Raw genomic sequence first — 15,742 nt, forward strand, 5'->3', positions numbered from 1 at the left:
GCGCCTGCTCATTCTCTAAAGGCTCAGTATCTTTCTCTGCACTCTTTTATTTAGTGGCAGGTCGATGGTACTACGATTAGGTATCACTTGGATCGCCTATGACACTGTTTGGACAGCCGGTTTCCTAATGACTCTCACCATGTTTTTATAGCTTGGTCCACGCTGTGCTTGTCCTTGCTGAACTCGGACAACTCAACTATCTTTGCTCAAAACTGCATGAAAGGTAGTTCTTCTATCAAGGCTTTATTCTCGACGAGTGCTGACCGAATCACCTTTTTCAAACACTCTGTGTCGTGTTTTGCATTGGTGAGAATTGAAGAATTAAAGAGTCCCTCCTAATTGGGTCGATACCTTGATCTTGGAGTATCTCTTACGGTGATTCTTCTTGAGCAGATAAAGCGGGTGTCCAAACCCCCTTCATATCCCAACAATTTTCTTTCAGCCTATCATTTGTCGCTTTTATTATTGGTGTTCTTGGCAAACTCTTGTTTCGCTTGAGTCCCTCTACCTCCAAATCTAAATCACTTGTGGCATTTGATACCATGGTGGCCAAATTGTCCACCACCAAGGCACTGCGGTCGAGGAATATCGGTCGCCGGGAGTCCGCTTGCTCTCGCCCAAAAGCCACCGATACTGGTGTTCCGAGCCCCTGCACGGTAACTGTCTCTCTGTCTATTTGTCACGTACTTTTGTCAGAAACCACAGTACCGATTAACACCAAACTTGGCAGGAAGATGGGAACTGCAAACCCCCACGTATGAAGTGAGCTACATTGGTCTATGTGGAACGTAATGCGAGGAGGGGGGTTTCAGACATGCAAAAGAGGATGTACATTTTTTTCATCACACATAGTCAAGTGGGGTATCAAATGAAAGGTCTCGATTAGCCAGATTCAATACTGACCTTAGTTCTAACATTTAATGTAAAAGGGGCGAGAGCGGAGACTGGAAACTGGTCATTTCTTCCACGGACCCATTCTCAGAACCTCCGGGGAATGGCAAATTCCCTCCGGGTCCCCGAGTTTTCTCAAGCGAAAAAAAAAGTCATAATTAGGGCCCTGATATTTTTTGCCCCAGATTTGTATAATTTTCAACCCGGCCCCGTTTTTCAGCATAATTTTTCTCTACGACCCTAATGTGATGAAATATATTCATAACTCAATTCTCAACTTTGAACAATGCATCCGGAATTCATCGCATCATTTATCATTCTATAGAGTGCAGCCCTACTCCCCTAGAAAGGCTAAGTTAGCTCTTCCGCTTTCAATATTCACGGAGATAAGATAATATCTCAGAATGGTGTGGTCTGATCTAAACTGGAAATTTTCGCATTCAAATAATCAAATATTTGTTCCTATCATTTATGAAACGGTTGTCCCATTTTCCAACTATTTTGCCGTTACCCTTTCGAAATTTATTATTGAATGGGGTAGCAATCGAGTTCAAGTGGAACAGGCGAAGCTTAGGGCAAGTTTCCGAAAAGTTTTCTTTACAGTGCCTTTAGTATTTTAATATCCTGCTATTGGAAGAGGGAAATATTCGCCTCTATATAGATTGGAAAATTGTTTGCTGCTTTTTAGTAAACGTTTTCAATTCCTATCAATGTCATCAGTTATTCGAAATTCAAGTTGTCCCTTGCATGGTGTGTCAAGGAGTGCTTCTCACTCTTCTGAAGTCCAACCCAACTATGTTGATGTGCTAATTGAATAGTTCTCGTAATTCATGAATTTCCGAGAAAAGTCCTTTGAAAATTCCCTTCATCACTTGCTTGTGCAATTCCCTCCATTCCTTACACTCAAAACTTTCCAACGACCCTCCAGATAGTGTGTCTCAAAGAACTTGCTGCTAATTAGAAGAAAGCAGGTTCAAACCATACTTTCTCCTCTAAAAATCTACTTCAAACTCGAAAGTACTCACTCTACTTACATCAAGCCAACGTTCGCCTGGGAAAACAGCTATCAGTTCAGCGTTTGGCTCTAATGTGCGAAAATATTCTTCATCGTCAACTTCAGTCCCGTCGCAGTCAAAGTGGATTGTTGGCATCGTATCAGTTTTCCCGAATTTATCTGCAGCCTTCGTTCGCATCTCCTCCAACGTTGCAGCCACAACGGCTTTTTTTATATTTCTCGTAACATCCTTAATCTGAAACCACAAAAAGATATAAGATGTAAGAAATTGACGAAGAGAAGATTAAAAGGAAAGCACCTGCTTCCTTCGTTTAGATATAGAGAGTGAAACTGCAGAAATGTTTTTTCGGATCGGAAAAGAGCTGAGCCAAGTTTGAAGTAAGCAATTTAATGAATTTCCTTTTTCACCCTCCGGAAAATGTCAGTAGGCCAAGATGACGGAAAAGAACTTAATCATGCCTCAACTTTTTCCAAGTGCAACCCCTACTTAAGTGGACTCTCAACATTAGTGATACGAAAAATTGGCTATAAATTTAAGAGCCTTTCATAGGTTGTCCTGTAATTGCGGTTTTTCCAAGAATCACTTATTATAAAAGCAAGCAAGCCACCGGAACTTTTGCACCCTTTTGTGCCTTTCATGTAGTGAAATTTAGGATTACTTTCCAGTATGTGAAAATATGTTGAAAACCGAATACCATATCAAACTCTTGTGTAATTGATGATAGGTGTGAGTACAGTCCATTGAGATGGGGTTTTAGAAAACACTCAAGGTATTCTCTACTTGTCGTTAAATTTCTGGAAGTTCGAAATTTCCACTCTACCGAAACGTCAACAGCGCCTCGAATAGGGACCAACCTCCCGGACGCAACCTCCAAGGTCAAGTCAAGTCAAGAGTTGTTGAGAATCCACAGAATGCCCGCTTTCTCCAATTTGACTGGGAATTCGAGAATTCGAGCTAACTGGACATCTTAAGCAAAGTAAGATATTGTGCGAGTGACTCTGGAGATCATCCCTATTCCTCTTACGACACCGTTCATTTTGCACCCCAAAAAACTCAGTTGTAGCACACACGAGTCCAAAGTCAGACTATTATTTACGGCTACTGCGAGGTGCGACCTCATGCCCTGAAAGCAATTAAACGTAGTTCAGGAGAAACTTCCTAAAAGTGACATTTTGATTGTGATAGGTGAATGCCAAGGTGAACTTTGACAGCACTTTGCTCAGACACCTGATGGGGAAGCATGATTTTGGTGACCATAGCAACGACTATGAAAGGTGTGCAAATTTTCGCAACTTTCGCCGCCCGCTATGAAGCTATCTTTGCATATACCTAATCAAAGGTGTGTCGCCATCCGCCTCGGAAAGGACCATCTGCTGGTTGCTTACTTTCGATTGCGTGCCACTACTGAATCTGCTCGCACGGGGACGAAGCCTCGCCCCCGAATTCAATACTTTCGCAGTTGACATTATTGACCACGTTTCAAGAGGACCTCAGAAGGACCTGGCTGACTGCGGGAACGGGAAGACTAATTGATAACCGATGAATGTAAGGGCATGAGAGCTCTGTTGACGGCTGCAAGTGGGGGTCAAAGGCATTCTACCTTTTTTGGAGGTGACTGTATGACTATCAATCGCCTTGTGTGGAGCATTCACGGTTGGCAGGCAGACATCTTTTTTTTTTTTTTGCGCGTACACGGAGGTGGAAAATCTTAGAAAGACACGTCCGCCGCCCGAACGGCGGAACTACAGCGGGCGTGTGTGGGATTCACACCCACTAAAAACCACCCCCGGTCTCTCCAGCCCCAGCCCCGCGGGACCACCATTAATGTATTACTTCGCGGAGTAGGTTTGCTCTTAGGCACTCATCCTTCTCCTATTTGCAGCTTGCCTCCTTCTTTGTTCCTTCAGCAACTCCTCCTGCATTTGGATGATTGCGGAGCCAACCGCAAGCCACTTCTCCTCGGACTCCAGCATCTCAGTAACCAAGCTCTCCGGGGTCCCGCTCCTGCCCAGCACCTGGTTTAAGCTCCTTCTCTCCATCCCAAATCGTGGGCAGTGAAACATCACATGCTCTGGATCCTCCGGTATGCCATCGCATCTGGGACAGTTCGGAAAATCATCCAACCCAAAGCGGTGCAGATACTGCCTGTAGCAACCACCGTGTCCCGTGAGGAACTGGGTAATGTGGTAGTTGGTCTCCCCATGTTTTTGCTCAAGCCACACCCTAATGTTGGGAATGAGCCTGTGCGTCCACCGACCTTTCGTAGACTCGCCCTATCTGCGTTGCCAGAGATCAAGCGACTCTGACCTTGCCGCATTTCTACGCTGTGCATGCCCCTCCATATGTCTTGCATTGTACAGGACACTCATTTCTTTGGCCAGAATGTCAACCGGGATCATGCCTGCCACCACCAATACTGCCTCATCTGATGTGGTTCTAAAAGCACTGCAAACCCTCAAAGCCATCCGCCGGTAAACCGAGTTCCGTCTCTGAGAGTTTGCAAGCGCCTCTGCCCACACAGGCGACGAGTAGAGCAGGATGGAGCGCACCACTCCGGCTAGCACCAACCTCCGGCAATGTTTAGGCCCACCAATATTTGGCAGCATTTTTGCAAGTGCCGTGGTGGCACTGGCTGCCTTTTGGCATGCATACTCCAGGTGTTCCCTAAAACTCAATTTGGTGTCAATTATTACCCCCAGGTATTTGATAGCCGGCTTTGATACAACCGTATGTCCACCGACCTCCACTTCTACTGTGTTATTTTTCCTGCGTTTCGTTATTAAGACCGCTTCCGTTTTTGCGTCCGCCAAGGTCAACCCGGCCTTTTCTAGCCAGGACTTTACCGCTCTCACTGTTTCTGTTGCGTAAACCTCCACATCTTCTGGGTGTTTTGCGGCAACAACCAAAGCTAGGTCATCAGCAAAGCCGACAATCGTAGTCCCCTCTGGGACGGGAAGAGCAAGCACGCCATTAAACATGATATTCCACAACAGGGGACCAAGTACCAATCCCTGTGGTACCCCGGCTGTGACAATGTACTCTTTGGGGCCCTCATCCGTCCCGTACCAGAGAGTCCTCTCTGAGAGGTAGTTTTCCACCAAATTCGCTAAGTATCCGGGGACACCTATGTCAGCCAACGCCCCTTTAATTCTATTCCAGTTGGCCGAGTTGAATGCGTTTTTGACATTCAACGCCACCACGGCACAGCAGCCGCCAGAAATCAGTGCACCTTTTGCCAGGTTTACCACCATGCCAATTGCATCCACCGTAGAGTGGGCGCATCGGAAACCAAACTGGCGCTCCGACAAACCATTGCTGGCTTCGACGATGTGCAGGAGTTTGTTGTAGATGACTCTCTCCATCATCTTCCCCATTGTATCCAACAGGCAGATAGGTCGATAAGACGCTGGGTTTCCAGGTGGCTTGCCAGGCTTCGGAAGCAACACCACCTTTTGCTGGGCAGGGAATATTCCTTCTTTTAGGCACGCCTCGAAGGTGTTGGCAAAAAGTTCGGGCCTAGTCTTCACTGCCAGTTTCAAAGCTCGGTTGGGGATGCCATCCAAACCTGGGGCCTTGTTGTCACCGAACCTACCACATATTTCCCGCAGCTCCTCCACAGTTACTGGCGGTATTATGTCGTCATTTGGTTGGACAAAAATTTGCCTTCCCCTATTTTCGTGGTGAGGGAACAGAGTGGTAACAATGTGTTTCAGGAAGCGCGGACAGGTCACCTGGGGTGATTTCCGTAGCCTTTTCATCACCACTCTGTAAGCCTCGCCCCAAGGGTTTATGTCCGCATGGTCGCACAGCTGTTTGAAGCAGTTCTTTTTGCTCCTCCGAATGGCTTGCTTTAGGCGGCCACGCAATTGCTTGTGTGCCTCCTCTCGACCGTCGCCACCGGGTTTTCCCCTGAGCCTCTGACAAAGCCTCCTTGTCCGAAAACATGCGGCTCGCAAACTTGCGATTTCGTTGTTCCACCAGTAGTTGGGTTGCCTACTGGGGAGCAATCGCCTTCTGGGGATAGTAGCATCGCATGCTTCCGTCACCCATCGAGTGATCTGGGTGGCTTTCTCTCCAGCCGTACCATTCAGGGATATGTCGGATTTGAGCACCGCGGAAAACGTGTAAAACGTGTCCCCCTCCAAAGCTTTCACTGTCCAGCCAAGCATACCACCCGGCATTCTGCGAAAACTCTTCTTCGAACTCGATCCGTCCTTGATCTCTATGCAGATTGCCTGGTGGTCGCTGTGAGTATAGTCCTCACTGACATGCCAAGCGATTCTACTGGCTAAAGTGGCACTCACGTATGTCAGGTCCACTATAGACCCCAGGCCCCTTCCCCGGAAAGTGTACGAAGACTCAACATTCGCCAGTACCACGTCCAGCTCCGCGAATGCTTCGAGGAGAACACGTCTCCTGACATTAGTTATCCGGCTGCCCCATTCAAGAGCCCATGCATTGAAATCGCCTCCTATTATGTTCGGCCAACGTCCTCTTGCATCCAAAACAGGAGCAGCAAGCATCCGCTTATACTCGACGAGTGTAGCGCTGGGTGGAGCATAGCAGCTGTAGATGTGGATGCCCTTCACCTTCGCTCTGATGAAGCCCACCTCCGGGTGCTCCATTATTTCCTGGAAGGCTTGTTCTCCACAAGTCCACAGCACTGCTTGGCCCGTTTGGTCTTTGACCCAAACGCTACCACCACGGTTTCGGTATGGTTCACTTAGTATGGCCACATCGATGTTTTTCTCGCGGATGGTTTGCGCGAGTAGATCCTGCGCCGCCTCGCTGCGCTGATTTGTATCAACCTCATCTGCGATTTGTGCTAAGGGCTCTTCTGTATTCCGGGCACCTGCTGCTGCCCGCAATATGCCGATGGTCCACACCATGCTTTCCTTTGCACAGTAGACAATTTGGGTCAGCTCCGCAGTCCTTGCTGATATGGCCTTCCACTCCGTATTTCCTGCATTGCTGTGACCTGTCATTTGGGTTAGTGCATGCCTTCGCAATGTGACCAAAGCCAAGGCATCTAAAGCACCGTTTTAACGCCACCTGTTCCCTAAGGCGACACATAACCCAGCCTATTCTCACTCTCCCTGCTGCTAACAGTTTGAGTGCGTTCTCCACTGGAAGGCTGATGATGGCGGTTTGTGTTCCCCCATAGGCTTTCCTTAGCGTTTTCACCACTGACTCTTGTAGTCCAGCAAGATCGAACTGTTTCTCCAACGCTTCGCGAACCTCCTCCTTCGTCGTGATTTCATCTATATCTTTGCAGATTATAGTGATCTCCTGCCTACTAGCTCTTATGTCGGCTTCCTGTCCCAAAAAGCCTTCCCGATTTGGCTTAATAATTTGTCCGCGGTTACATCCGTCTAATGCGGATGACGTTGTCTCCCAAATTGGTGAGTTCGGGGTCTGCCTTTACTTTCCTGAGAATGTCGGCGTATGACCCTTCGCCTCGTTTGGAAATGAAAATCACCTCCGATCTAATCTTCCTCCGATAATTTCTTTTCCGTGGTTCTACCTTCCTCCAAGCTTCCGCATCCGCCTTTGAAGGTTCGATCCCTTTTCCCGAGGTAGCCACTGCAGTATTTTCACTGGCAGCTTCAGACGTACTTTTCATGAACTCCGCCTTTTTGGGAGTTGAGTCCTTTTTTCTTTTCGGGGTTTGCTGGCCTGTTGAGTCATTCAGCTTCTCGCGCAGCCTCTTCCCCGGTTTCTCCCCTTTTGTGTTTTGAACCGGCGTTACTTGAGTTGACTGGTTCACTTTTCCAATCGGCGACTTCCCTACTCGTTCATACTCTGCCTTGCCGTACGTCAAACGGATGCCTCTTATCATGGCCCTTTTGGTGAATATTCCTGCGCTCCTTTATAAACTCACACAGCTCCATGATCTTTTTACCGAGGGCAGTAAAGGCAGCTCCAGACTGACCATTACCCAAAACATCATCGAAGACTCCCGCTATACGCTTCCCACTGGGGGTAGCGATCGTGGGGGCTTGTGCCCGTGTGGGAGGGGATTTGCGAAAAATCGAGCTCCTTCTGAACGGGTCCATCACTGGAGCCAGTTCAAGTTCCTCCCGTACGCTTGTAACATTAGATGCCACAGTAGCCAAGGTTCCCACTACTGAGGCACTGCGGTCGTTGGATATTGACGGCCTGGAGCCCGCTTGCTCACTCCCAAAAACCGCTGGTACTGGGTTTCCCAAGCCCTGCACCGTAACTTCATTCTTCTTCTGCTCCTCCATGTTTGGTTTTATTTCTGGGTATCTTTCCCATAACCAATTTTTATCCGGGTGGGCGTTTACTTACCACCTAACCGGCCTGCGAATAAACATGCCCATACACGCACATCTCTGGATACGTGCATTAGCATGGCCATGACACATTCACCGAGCATTCCCTTATCCGCACGAAGGGACGCGCCTGATGGGAGATTTGGCAACTCCACACAGGCTGCTAGAGAAGCTATCATCTGGGGAAGCGAGCATACACGTTGAAGGATAGTGTCGCCACTTGTGCAAAGTAGGCCGAGGGGACTATAGCCTCCTTAGTAGTAGTCTAATTGATATCTCAGCCGATGTTTGGCCTATCTCGCTGAGTTTAAAAAAATAGGAGCTAATTTTGAGTCCTTGTTGTTTGCAACACTTAAATTTTCAGGCTACTTTCAGAATCGACTACCCACTCGCCTTTTGGTATTCTAGGGGTTATTTATATTCATTTTGAAGTGTGTAATAGTTACTAAGTGATTCGTTGGTTATTTATGCAACCTACGAGGTCTTGCAAGAGTTGACGCAAACCCTTATGGGGTTGATCCAGATCGGTGCTAATCAGGTATGGTTCATCTGAAGCTAAACGACCTACCTAATGGTGACAGAATATTGACTGCAGACTCATTACTGGTCGGGGACCACATGGAGGTAAAACCAGAGTTTAACAACAGAGCTCCATGAGGTAATCCAGAGTGTTTTTCCAAAAATGTTGACCACTATGGACCATGTCATGCGGCACATCATGCCAGGTTACATCCTGCCTTTCAATCACATATATTTATATTTGAGATTCTGCATATCCCTTGCCTTATATTCGCTGAATTTTCACCAGTGTTCACGAAACATCCCTCAGTTAAATATCGTTATCCTTTTCATAGCGTCTAAAATCTCTTGAAGGCTCGGCAATGTGCATTAAACGGCCCATATTTTTGCTCTCAACTATCATCTATTCTTCTCATGATGGAAACGCTAACTTCATACGAACTAAGGACATTTTTTTGGCTTCATCTCACAACTTGCTTCCAACGTCGACATTGAAAGGAACGTTGGAAAGGTCAACAACGTTAATTTGCAGTGCTTAAGAGCAGTAAGTTTTCATGGTCATACCGTTTAAGAGGTATATCATATGCGTGTGTAAAAACACATAGTTCAGGGGGGGGGGGGGGTTACTGTTGTTCAAACTAAATTTGAGGGTTATGAGTCCTGGAATTAAATAGCATTAAATTCATTGAGGTTTCCGTTCAAATGTTATTTTGTTCTCAACAATGTCCTTGGAGTTTTCGAGACTTTTCTCTTAATGGGGTGCCTTAAAGATGGTTGGTGAAACTAAGATGAATTTCAGTGATTTCTAACAAACGAATCCTTACTCATTTATCAAATTTATCAGATTTGTGAACATAAAGGAGTTGAAAGTGTCGTTTTGAAGGATTATCCGGAGTATTAACTCATTGTATCCGTTTAATCTAGGGAAATTGATGGAGATTCATTGTTCGCATCTTCAGTTCTATTTCCATCTAAATTCACGAATATTAGGAAATCTTGATTGGAAGCAAAGTGTATTTAAATTCCACTAATCCTCGTGAAACTCCTGGCAAATCCGGAGCTTACTCGGAACGCTTCCGCCAGTGTAAGCCCTACTCGTGACGAATACTAGCAATTAACGTAATTACAATAGTTCAGCATTTCCCCATTTGCCTGAAACCTAGCGTGATACGTGAATACATCAAATTTCTTGTGATGCAGGTAAATCCCGTGTCATTCAACTTCCGTTCATCATGTTAGCATTCCGCATTATATCACAAGGAGCCGTGTTAGTTAAGACCAATCCGAGCGCGAAGAGCTCAACTTCCTCATTATCTTGGCATTTTCCGCTTGCATTGCCTAAGCCGAAGGTGAGTTTTTCCTGCTCTTGGCACCGGATTACACTACACCCCACGTGACTTTCACTGGCAAACCTTACAAGAGCCTTCCCTCTCCACATGGAATGAAGCTGGCGAAATTAATTTGAGAGCGAAACAACTATGGCGGAGAAACTTAATCCCAGAACTTTTCCCATTACATTGTACTCCTTTCGTCTTTGTTCTGAGCAGGATCTTGTAGCACCGTCAACACTTCCGGGAATAATATGTTATTTTGATGTGGAGTTGTCGAGCTCATAATATGATGTTTTGTGATCGTTATGAGAATAGAAGTTGGGCAAAATCCTCATATTCCGCTTAATATGCGAGCAGTGTTCACACCAATGATGCATGTAGTGCTCGCTGGGGGATGCATCCATGTACGCTGCGAATAGTTCTCCAAATGGAACTGGCAGTCCTTGAAATGTGAGGAAGAGTGTGCTTAGAGTGGGTGGATTGTTATTGTGTGCATCTAGGCATGAGTTTTCACAACAAAGGAGTCGTATGTTTCCTTTCAGTGTTTTTGCGTTGGTTACGGCGTAAATGCATTTCTACTGCATGAAATGCAAACCAACTCGACACTATGAGCGCGACAATGCACCTACATACAATTTTCCCAAAGTGGATCTTAATTACGGTTTCAGCCTTACGTGAAAATTGAGTCGAGCTTCCATTCGAAGCTTGTTCCGTTGTATTCAATTATTTTCTTAGCCACGTCTTCTCTCCTCACTTCGGCTACTGTTATCCTTAGAGATAGAATCCAGGCTATTTTCCCTGCTACAGTTGGACTAAAGGAACATCTCATCCTTACACCGAAAACACGCCAACATTCAGCCTAAAGTACCTCTCCCTCATCCAGTGCTAATAACACATTCAAATTCATTCGCTTTCCTTCTGGAAACTTGAAACTTTCCTGTAAATTTCAACCCCTAAGTGATATGATTAAATTTCCATTTTCCACTCCGTAAATAGGATGTCTCCTCCGCGCCTGTGATATCATAAAACTGACTAACTGACTGTCATATTGTTGATGCTTCCATGTCTTTTGGCATCGTCTGGAAGTTTTCAGTTTGTACGTTTTAATTGTTTTATGAGAACTCGCGAACTCTCTTTGCTGGCGACACGGCTTCCACGTTTCTCGCTTTTGACGAGCCAGCAATACGTTGAAGGGAGGTTTATTCCTTCGAAAATGAATTATTGCCTCACCGCCATCAGCTCTCTCGTTTGGCGTTAGCGACGTCAATGCATGGAGTCAAAGTTTCAATTTTTCCCAGGAAAAGTTCAAAGTTGTCTGGATATTTACTAAAGAGAAAAGGCTAATTAAAATTGGCTTTTATCGTTCAGTTAACCTTGAAATAAGTTTCCTGGCACGTTTCGAACACGACATTTGAATTGGCTTTGAGGGTGGATGCCATGAAATGAACCTTTATCAGGCAACTACTAACATTGCTAAATTGACGTGGCCTAGTCGATCAAAGTCATATTAGATCTTTGATTTGACAGATTCATCGAAAACTTCACCATTGGGTGGAAGGAAGAAACTTCGTCTCAACCTCTCAAAAACATAAATAGGAAGTGACTTAAAGGTTGATTTTTATCATAGAATGAAGTAAACAATGGCAACATCTAACCAATGGAACAGTTTGATGTCTAGTTCTACCAGAAGTGACTTCGCTTGTCGTCCTAATTGAAGGGACAACTTACGCTCTTTACTATAATCGGTCCTACATCGAACCTGTGATGTCCTCAATCCCCGCCCTCTTATCTAGGAATCGGTTTCTGAAAGGATCCTCATTTCGACATTCCAGTCCAAATTTAGGAACATCACAATTGTGCAGTGTTAGGCAGCAACGGAGATTTCCGAAGCAAAAGAAACTTTCTATGAGCAACGACATGCAGTTCAAAAGACACTAGCTAAAGTTGATGCTCTGATTGTGGGTACTTTAAACAATTACAATCACGTTACTGAAAAAAGGAAAAATAATAATTAAAGTCAATTAAGGCGGCCTATCTAATCAACTCTATCTGTAAATGCAATGCGAGGAGCCAAATTAGCGCTGTGTCGAGCCATTTTGATGCCATGAATTCCTAAGACCATGAGAGTTATTGCCAGAACAAGGGGAGCAGAATCCAGGCTCCGATATTCAGCGCCAAGCCGTAGTATTTATAAAGTATCGCAGCTCGCCTAAAGAGTTCTTTGAAGTCTCCAAGGAATTATGAACGTAGCACAGCCTGGCTAATTAGAGGTGGGCAATCGAAACGGAAGTTCCTGAGTATTTGTTGTCCCTTATTTTCCCAAATATCGCAATGTGAACGGTGGACCCGAATATGACGGGTCTTGTTATAGGAGGGAAAAATCCTCCTCGACTTGGCGCAGGTGACGAGCCTTTGCCACCCGAGGAGTGTAACTTTGATCATGTCGCCACCAGCCTGGGGGATATCACTGCTGAGCACAAATCCTAAACGGCTGTCAGTCAGTTTGACCATTTTACGCTTGGGGCTTAAATCTTGCTCTATTTATCGACAGGATTTCAGTATCTCAGCTACTTCCGACGAATTCCAAAAAAGCATATGAGTCTGTTACAAGTGTTTAAGTACAATACATTGACAGCACTTACCAGGCATGAGTGAACAGCCGCAGTAGTAGCTGCCTAAGCAGTTCTATGAATTCTATTAGGATTCTATTGTACTTTTTACTCAGTGCTTACTACCACACAATAGAGACATATGTTAACATGAAAAGAAAAACGGCTGATTACATTCAGAGAAACATTCTCGCCCAAAGACCTTATTTTCTTAAAAAGATCTTCTAGCAGGGAACCTAGGATCCGGGTTTATATTCAGGCTTATCTTGCACCTCACACGCGCATCTTTCCCCACGCGCCCTCCATGATTGCACTCAAAGGCAAACATCCCCGACACCAACATCGCTAAGTTCATGGCATGCGTCACCACCTTCACCTCTCCCCTGCCCAATATCCACAACACCAAAGGGATGGTACCGGGCTAAAGCATCCATCTGCTCACAGTTGTGGTCACCCGGAGATGGGCTGTTTTGAGGCCGAAAATTCAGAAGACCATGGCTGCTGCAGGCAAAACAAGGGAAGCAGAATTCCGCCAGCGCAGATCTCCAAAGTGAGGCCGAAGCATTTACATAAGATAGCAGCTCCCCAATTCTACAACTAAAGAACTGTCGGAGATCCCAAAAGGAGCTGTGTATCTAGTGTCCGTAGGACCCAGAGCCGACTAATCAGAAAGGAAATCGAATTCTTCGGCTATACATTTAAAAGTATCTGGGACAAAAGCTCTTGCGATCGGGGCTTCTCTTAGAATGCCCAAATTCCACCCTCGACAATCCCCCAACTGCGCCAATCAAGGGGCTGCTAAGTACAGAGGCTCGCTTGGTCGACCTGTTTATTCCCATCTATGCGTGTCCCTATACTACTCCCACAGCCTAGAGGATATCGTCCCTGAGTAGAAATGTAACAAGGGTAGGGGCGCAGAGCCCATAACTTGCGGAAGTAAGTTTTGAAATAGTGTTGATAAAGTGAATTCGTCCATGCAAATCGTGAAAAACTACTAACACAAACATAGATATTATCCTCACCATAAACTAACAAACTGCCTAATTCCGAATACTGTACGTATCCACGACCATATATAAATTGATCGTACTTATATTCCCAATTTACTTCATGCATAAAATCATACATATGTACATATAAAGTACGTATATTAAATACGGCTGGTTTAATGTACACATATATCTATCTGAATTATACACTACCCGCAAACTTCAAAAGTACCAATCGACCCCTTTCATTTGATACCCCACATGACCACATTTTATGAAAAAAAATGTTGCACCCTCCATTCACATGTATGGGGAGCCCCGCCTCCCTAAACTTAACACAAAATGGTGCCATTTGCAGTATGTGAAGGGAACAACAGGTCACACGTTCTTATCAATTTTCGTGACAATCGGTTTAGCCATTTCCGAATAAATCTGGTGTGACAGACAGACAGACAAACGGACAGACAGACATCGCCTCGATTCTAATAAGGTTTTGTGTTTACAACTTGAAAAAGTGGCAGGAGTAGTAGAATCCCACTCCGCGAGATTTTGCTAGCGTAGTCGGTGTACCGTGAACGTGGCCAAGTAAAGTTTTGCCACTCAGCAACAGTGAACGTTAAAAAAACAGCGGCCAGAACGAATTCACCCTCAGCGGAGGGCGGAGTGCCGTGGGATTCCCCTATATGAAGTACTCGAGTCCGAGTACGAATCGGAGACAGTGGTCGTAACGGATAATGGGTCCGAGTTGCCAATGGACTCCGGCGAAATTCTAGATGAACCCATTGCGAGAAGCAAGAAGGAGCAAGAAGGAGCAAGAAGGAGCTAGCCCTCATGAAGTAGCAAAACTCGCACCCACAAATCAAGTTCCAGGAGGATCTAATCCGGGGGCTTCAAGCGACTATCTTCTCTCTCGAAGCGAGTATCAAAGACACATCTAAGGGACGCAACCCGCAAACGATGTCAGCAACTCAGCAAAATTAGTCAGAATTGATGGAGCAAGCACCCTGTGCAGAAGCTTTCGTAAAAGCAGCCTTATCCTCCGAGACCTTGATTCCACTTTCTCAGCTACAGAAATCGCTGAAGCACTAAAGGCGGAGGGAGTATTCGGCGTTATCAGCGTTGAACCCTTCGTAATGACCTGGACAAAAACGATGAATATCCAGATGGACCTCTGGCTGGTCACATTTCACGCGAAGTTCTCCGAAAAGCATATCAAAAATATTTAAGCCATTCTTACCATAGTTCGATTGGAACAAATTAAGAGCAAAGAGGTACTATAATGCAAAAACTGCCAGCAGGTGAATCATGCGGCAAGCAGCTATCACTTAACCCACCGTTGCGTCAGGTGTGACCAGGTTCGCGATCTCGAAGAATGCTCTAAAGTATCGGAGCATTAATTGCGGGAGAAACGACCACCCTGCAAACTATCGAAACAATCCAAGCTTTGCTCAGGTCATGGCGAGGAGAAATGCTCAAAAGCGAGCACTACCTTCTCGCCTCCCACCCCTTCAAACCACTTGAACGAGTGTTAATAATCCGGCTTTCACACGTCCGTCTGTATCCGTCCCAGATGCCGTACGAAGTACCACTACACCACCCGCCCAGTGCCACCCAGCAGGCGCGATTATGTTATCCACTCCTGATTTCCTTGAATTCGCCAGGAAATGGCAACAATTCCTGCACATGTTCAACGCAATGGTTGGTATTCTGACTTCCATAAATGAACGTTAGGATCATCGAGTTGAACATCAATTCCATCATTGGCCGAGCCCGCAGACCCAAGTTCGAGCTATTCCTTGATGAACACAAGCCCCGAATAGTGCTTTTGTACTAAACTAGGTTGCACTATAAAAAAAAACCTAGCTTTCACAACTTCAACTTTTCAATACTGACCCCCGCGCGCACCCCTCCTTACCGCAGAGAAATTCCTGTCCTACCAATATTTCCCACCCGGCGACAGCTTCAAATCACCCGAAGTTACTCTCATTTCCTTTGAAACAAAATCGTCCCCGATCTTCGTTGCTACCGTCTTGTCTGGACCATTCCCTCAATACCCCCGATTTCCAACGGATTTAATCCTTTTACGATTCC

At 45.7% G+C, this 15,742-nt stretch overlaps 1 protein-coding gene across 3 annotated transcripts in view; it reads right to left on the reverse strand.

Annotated features, from left to right (window-relative positions):
• Positions 1–15,742, reverse strand: part of LOC119655704 (DNA fragmentation factor subunit alpha-like) — a 132,922-nt gene that overhangs the window by 15,846 nt on the left and 101,334 nt on the right. For 2 of the 3 annotated variants that reach the window (XM_038061719.1, XM_038061721.1), the window contains exon 2: positions 1,917–2,141. In XM_038061719.1, the coding sequence (XP_037917647.1) occupies positions 1,917–2,141 (225 nt within the window). The remainder of the gene's footprint in view (positions 1–1,916; positions 2,142–15,742) is intronic. The other variant, XM_038061720.1, reaches the window with a different exon arrangement.

Source organism: Hermetia illucens, chromosome 4 (genome assembly GCF_905115235.1).
Source record: "Hermetia illucens chromosome 4, iHerIll2.2.curated.20191125, whole genome shotgun sequence".
Classification (NCBI taxonomy): domain Eukaryota; kingdom Metazoa; phylum Arthropoda; class Insecta; order Diptera; family Stratiomyidae; genus Hermetia; species Hermetia illucens.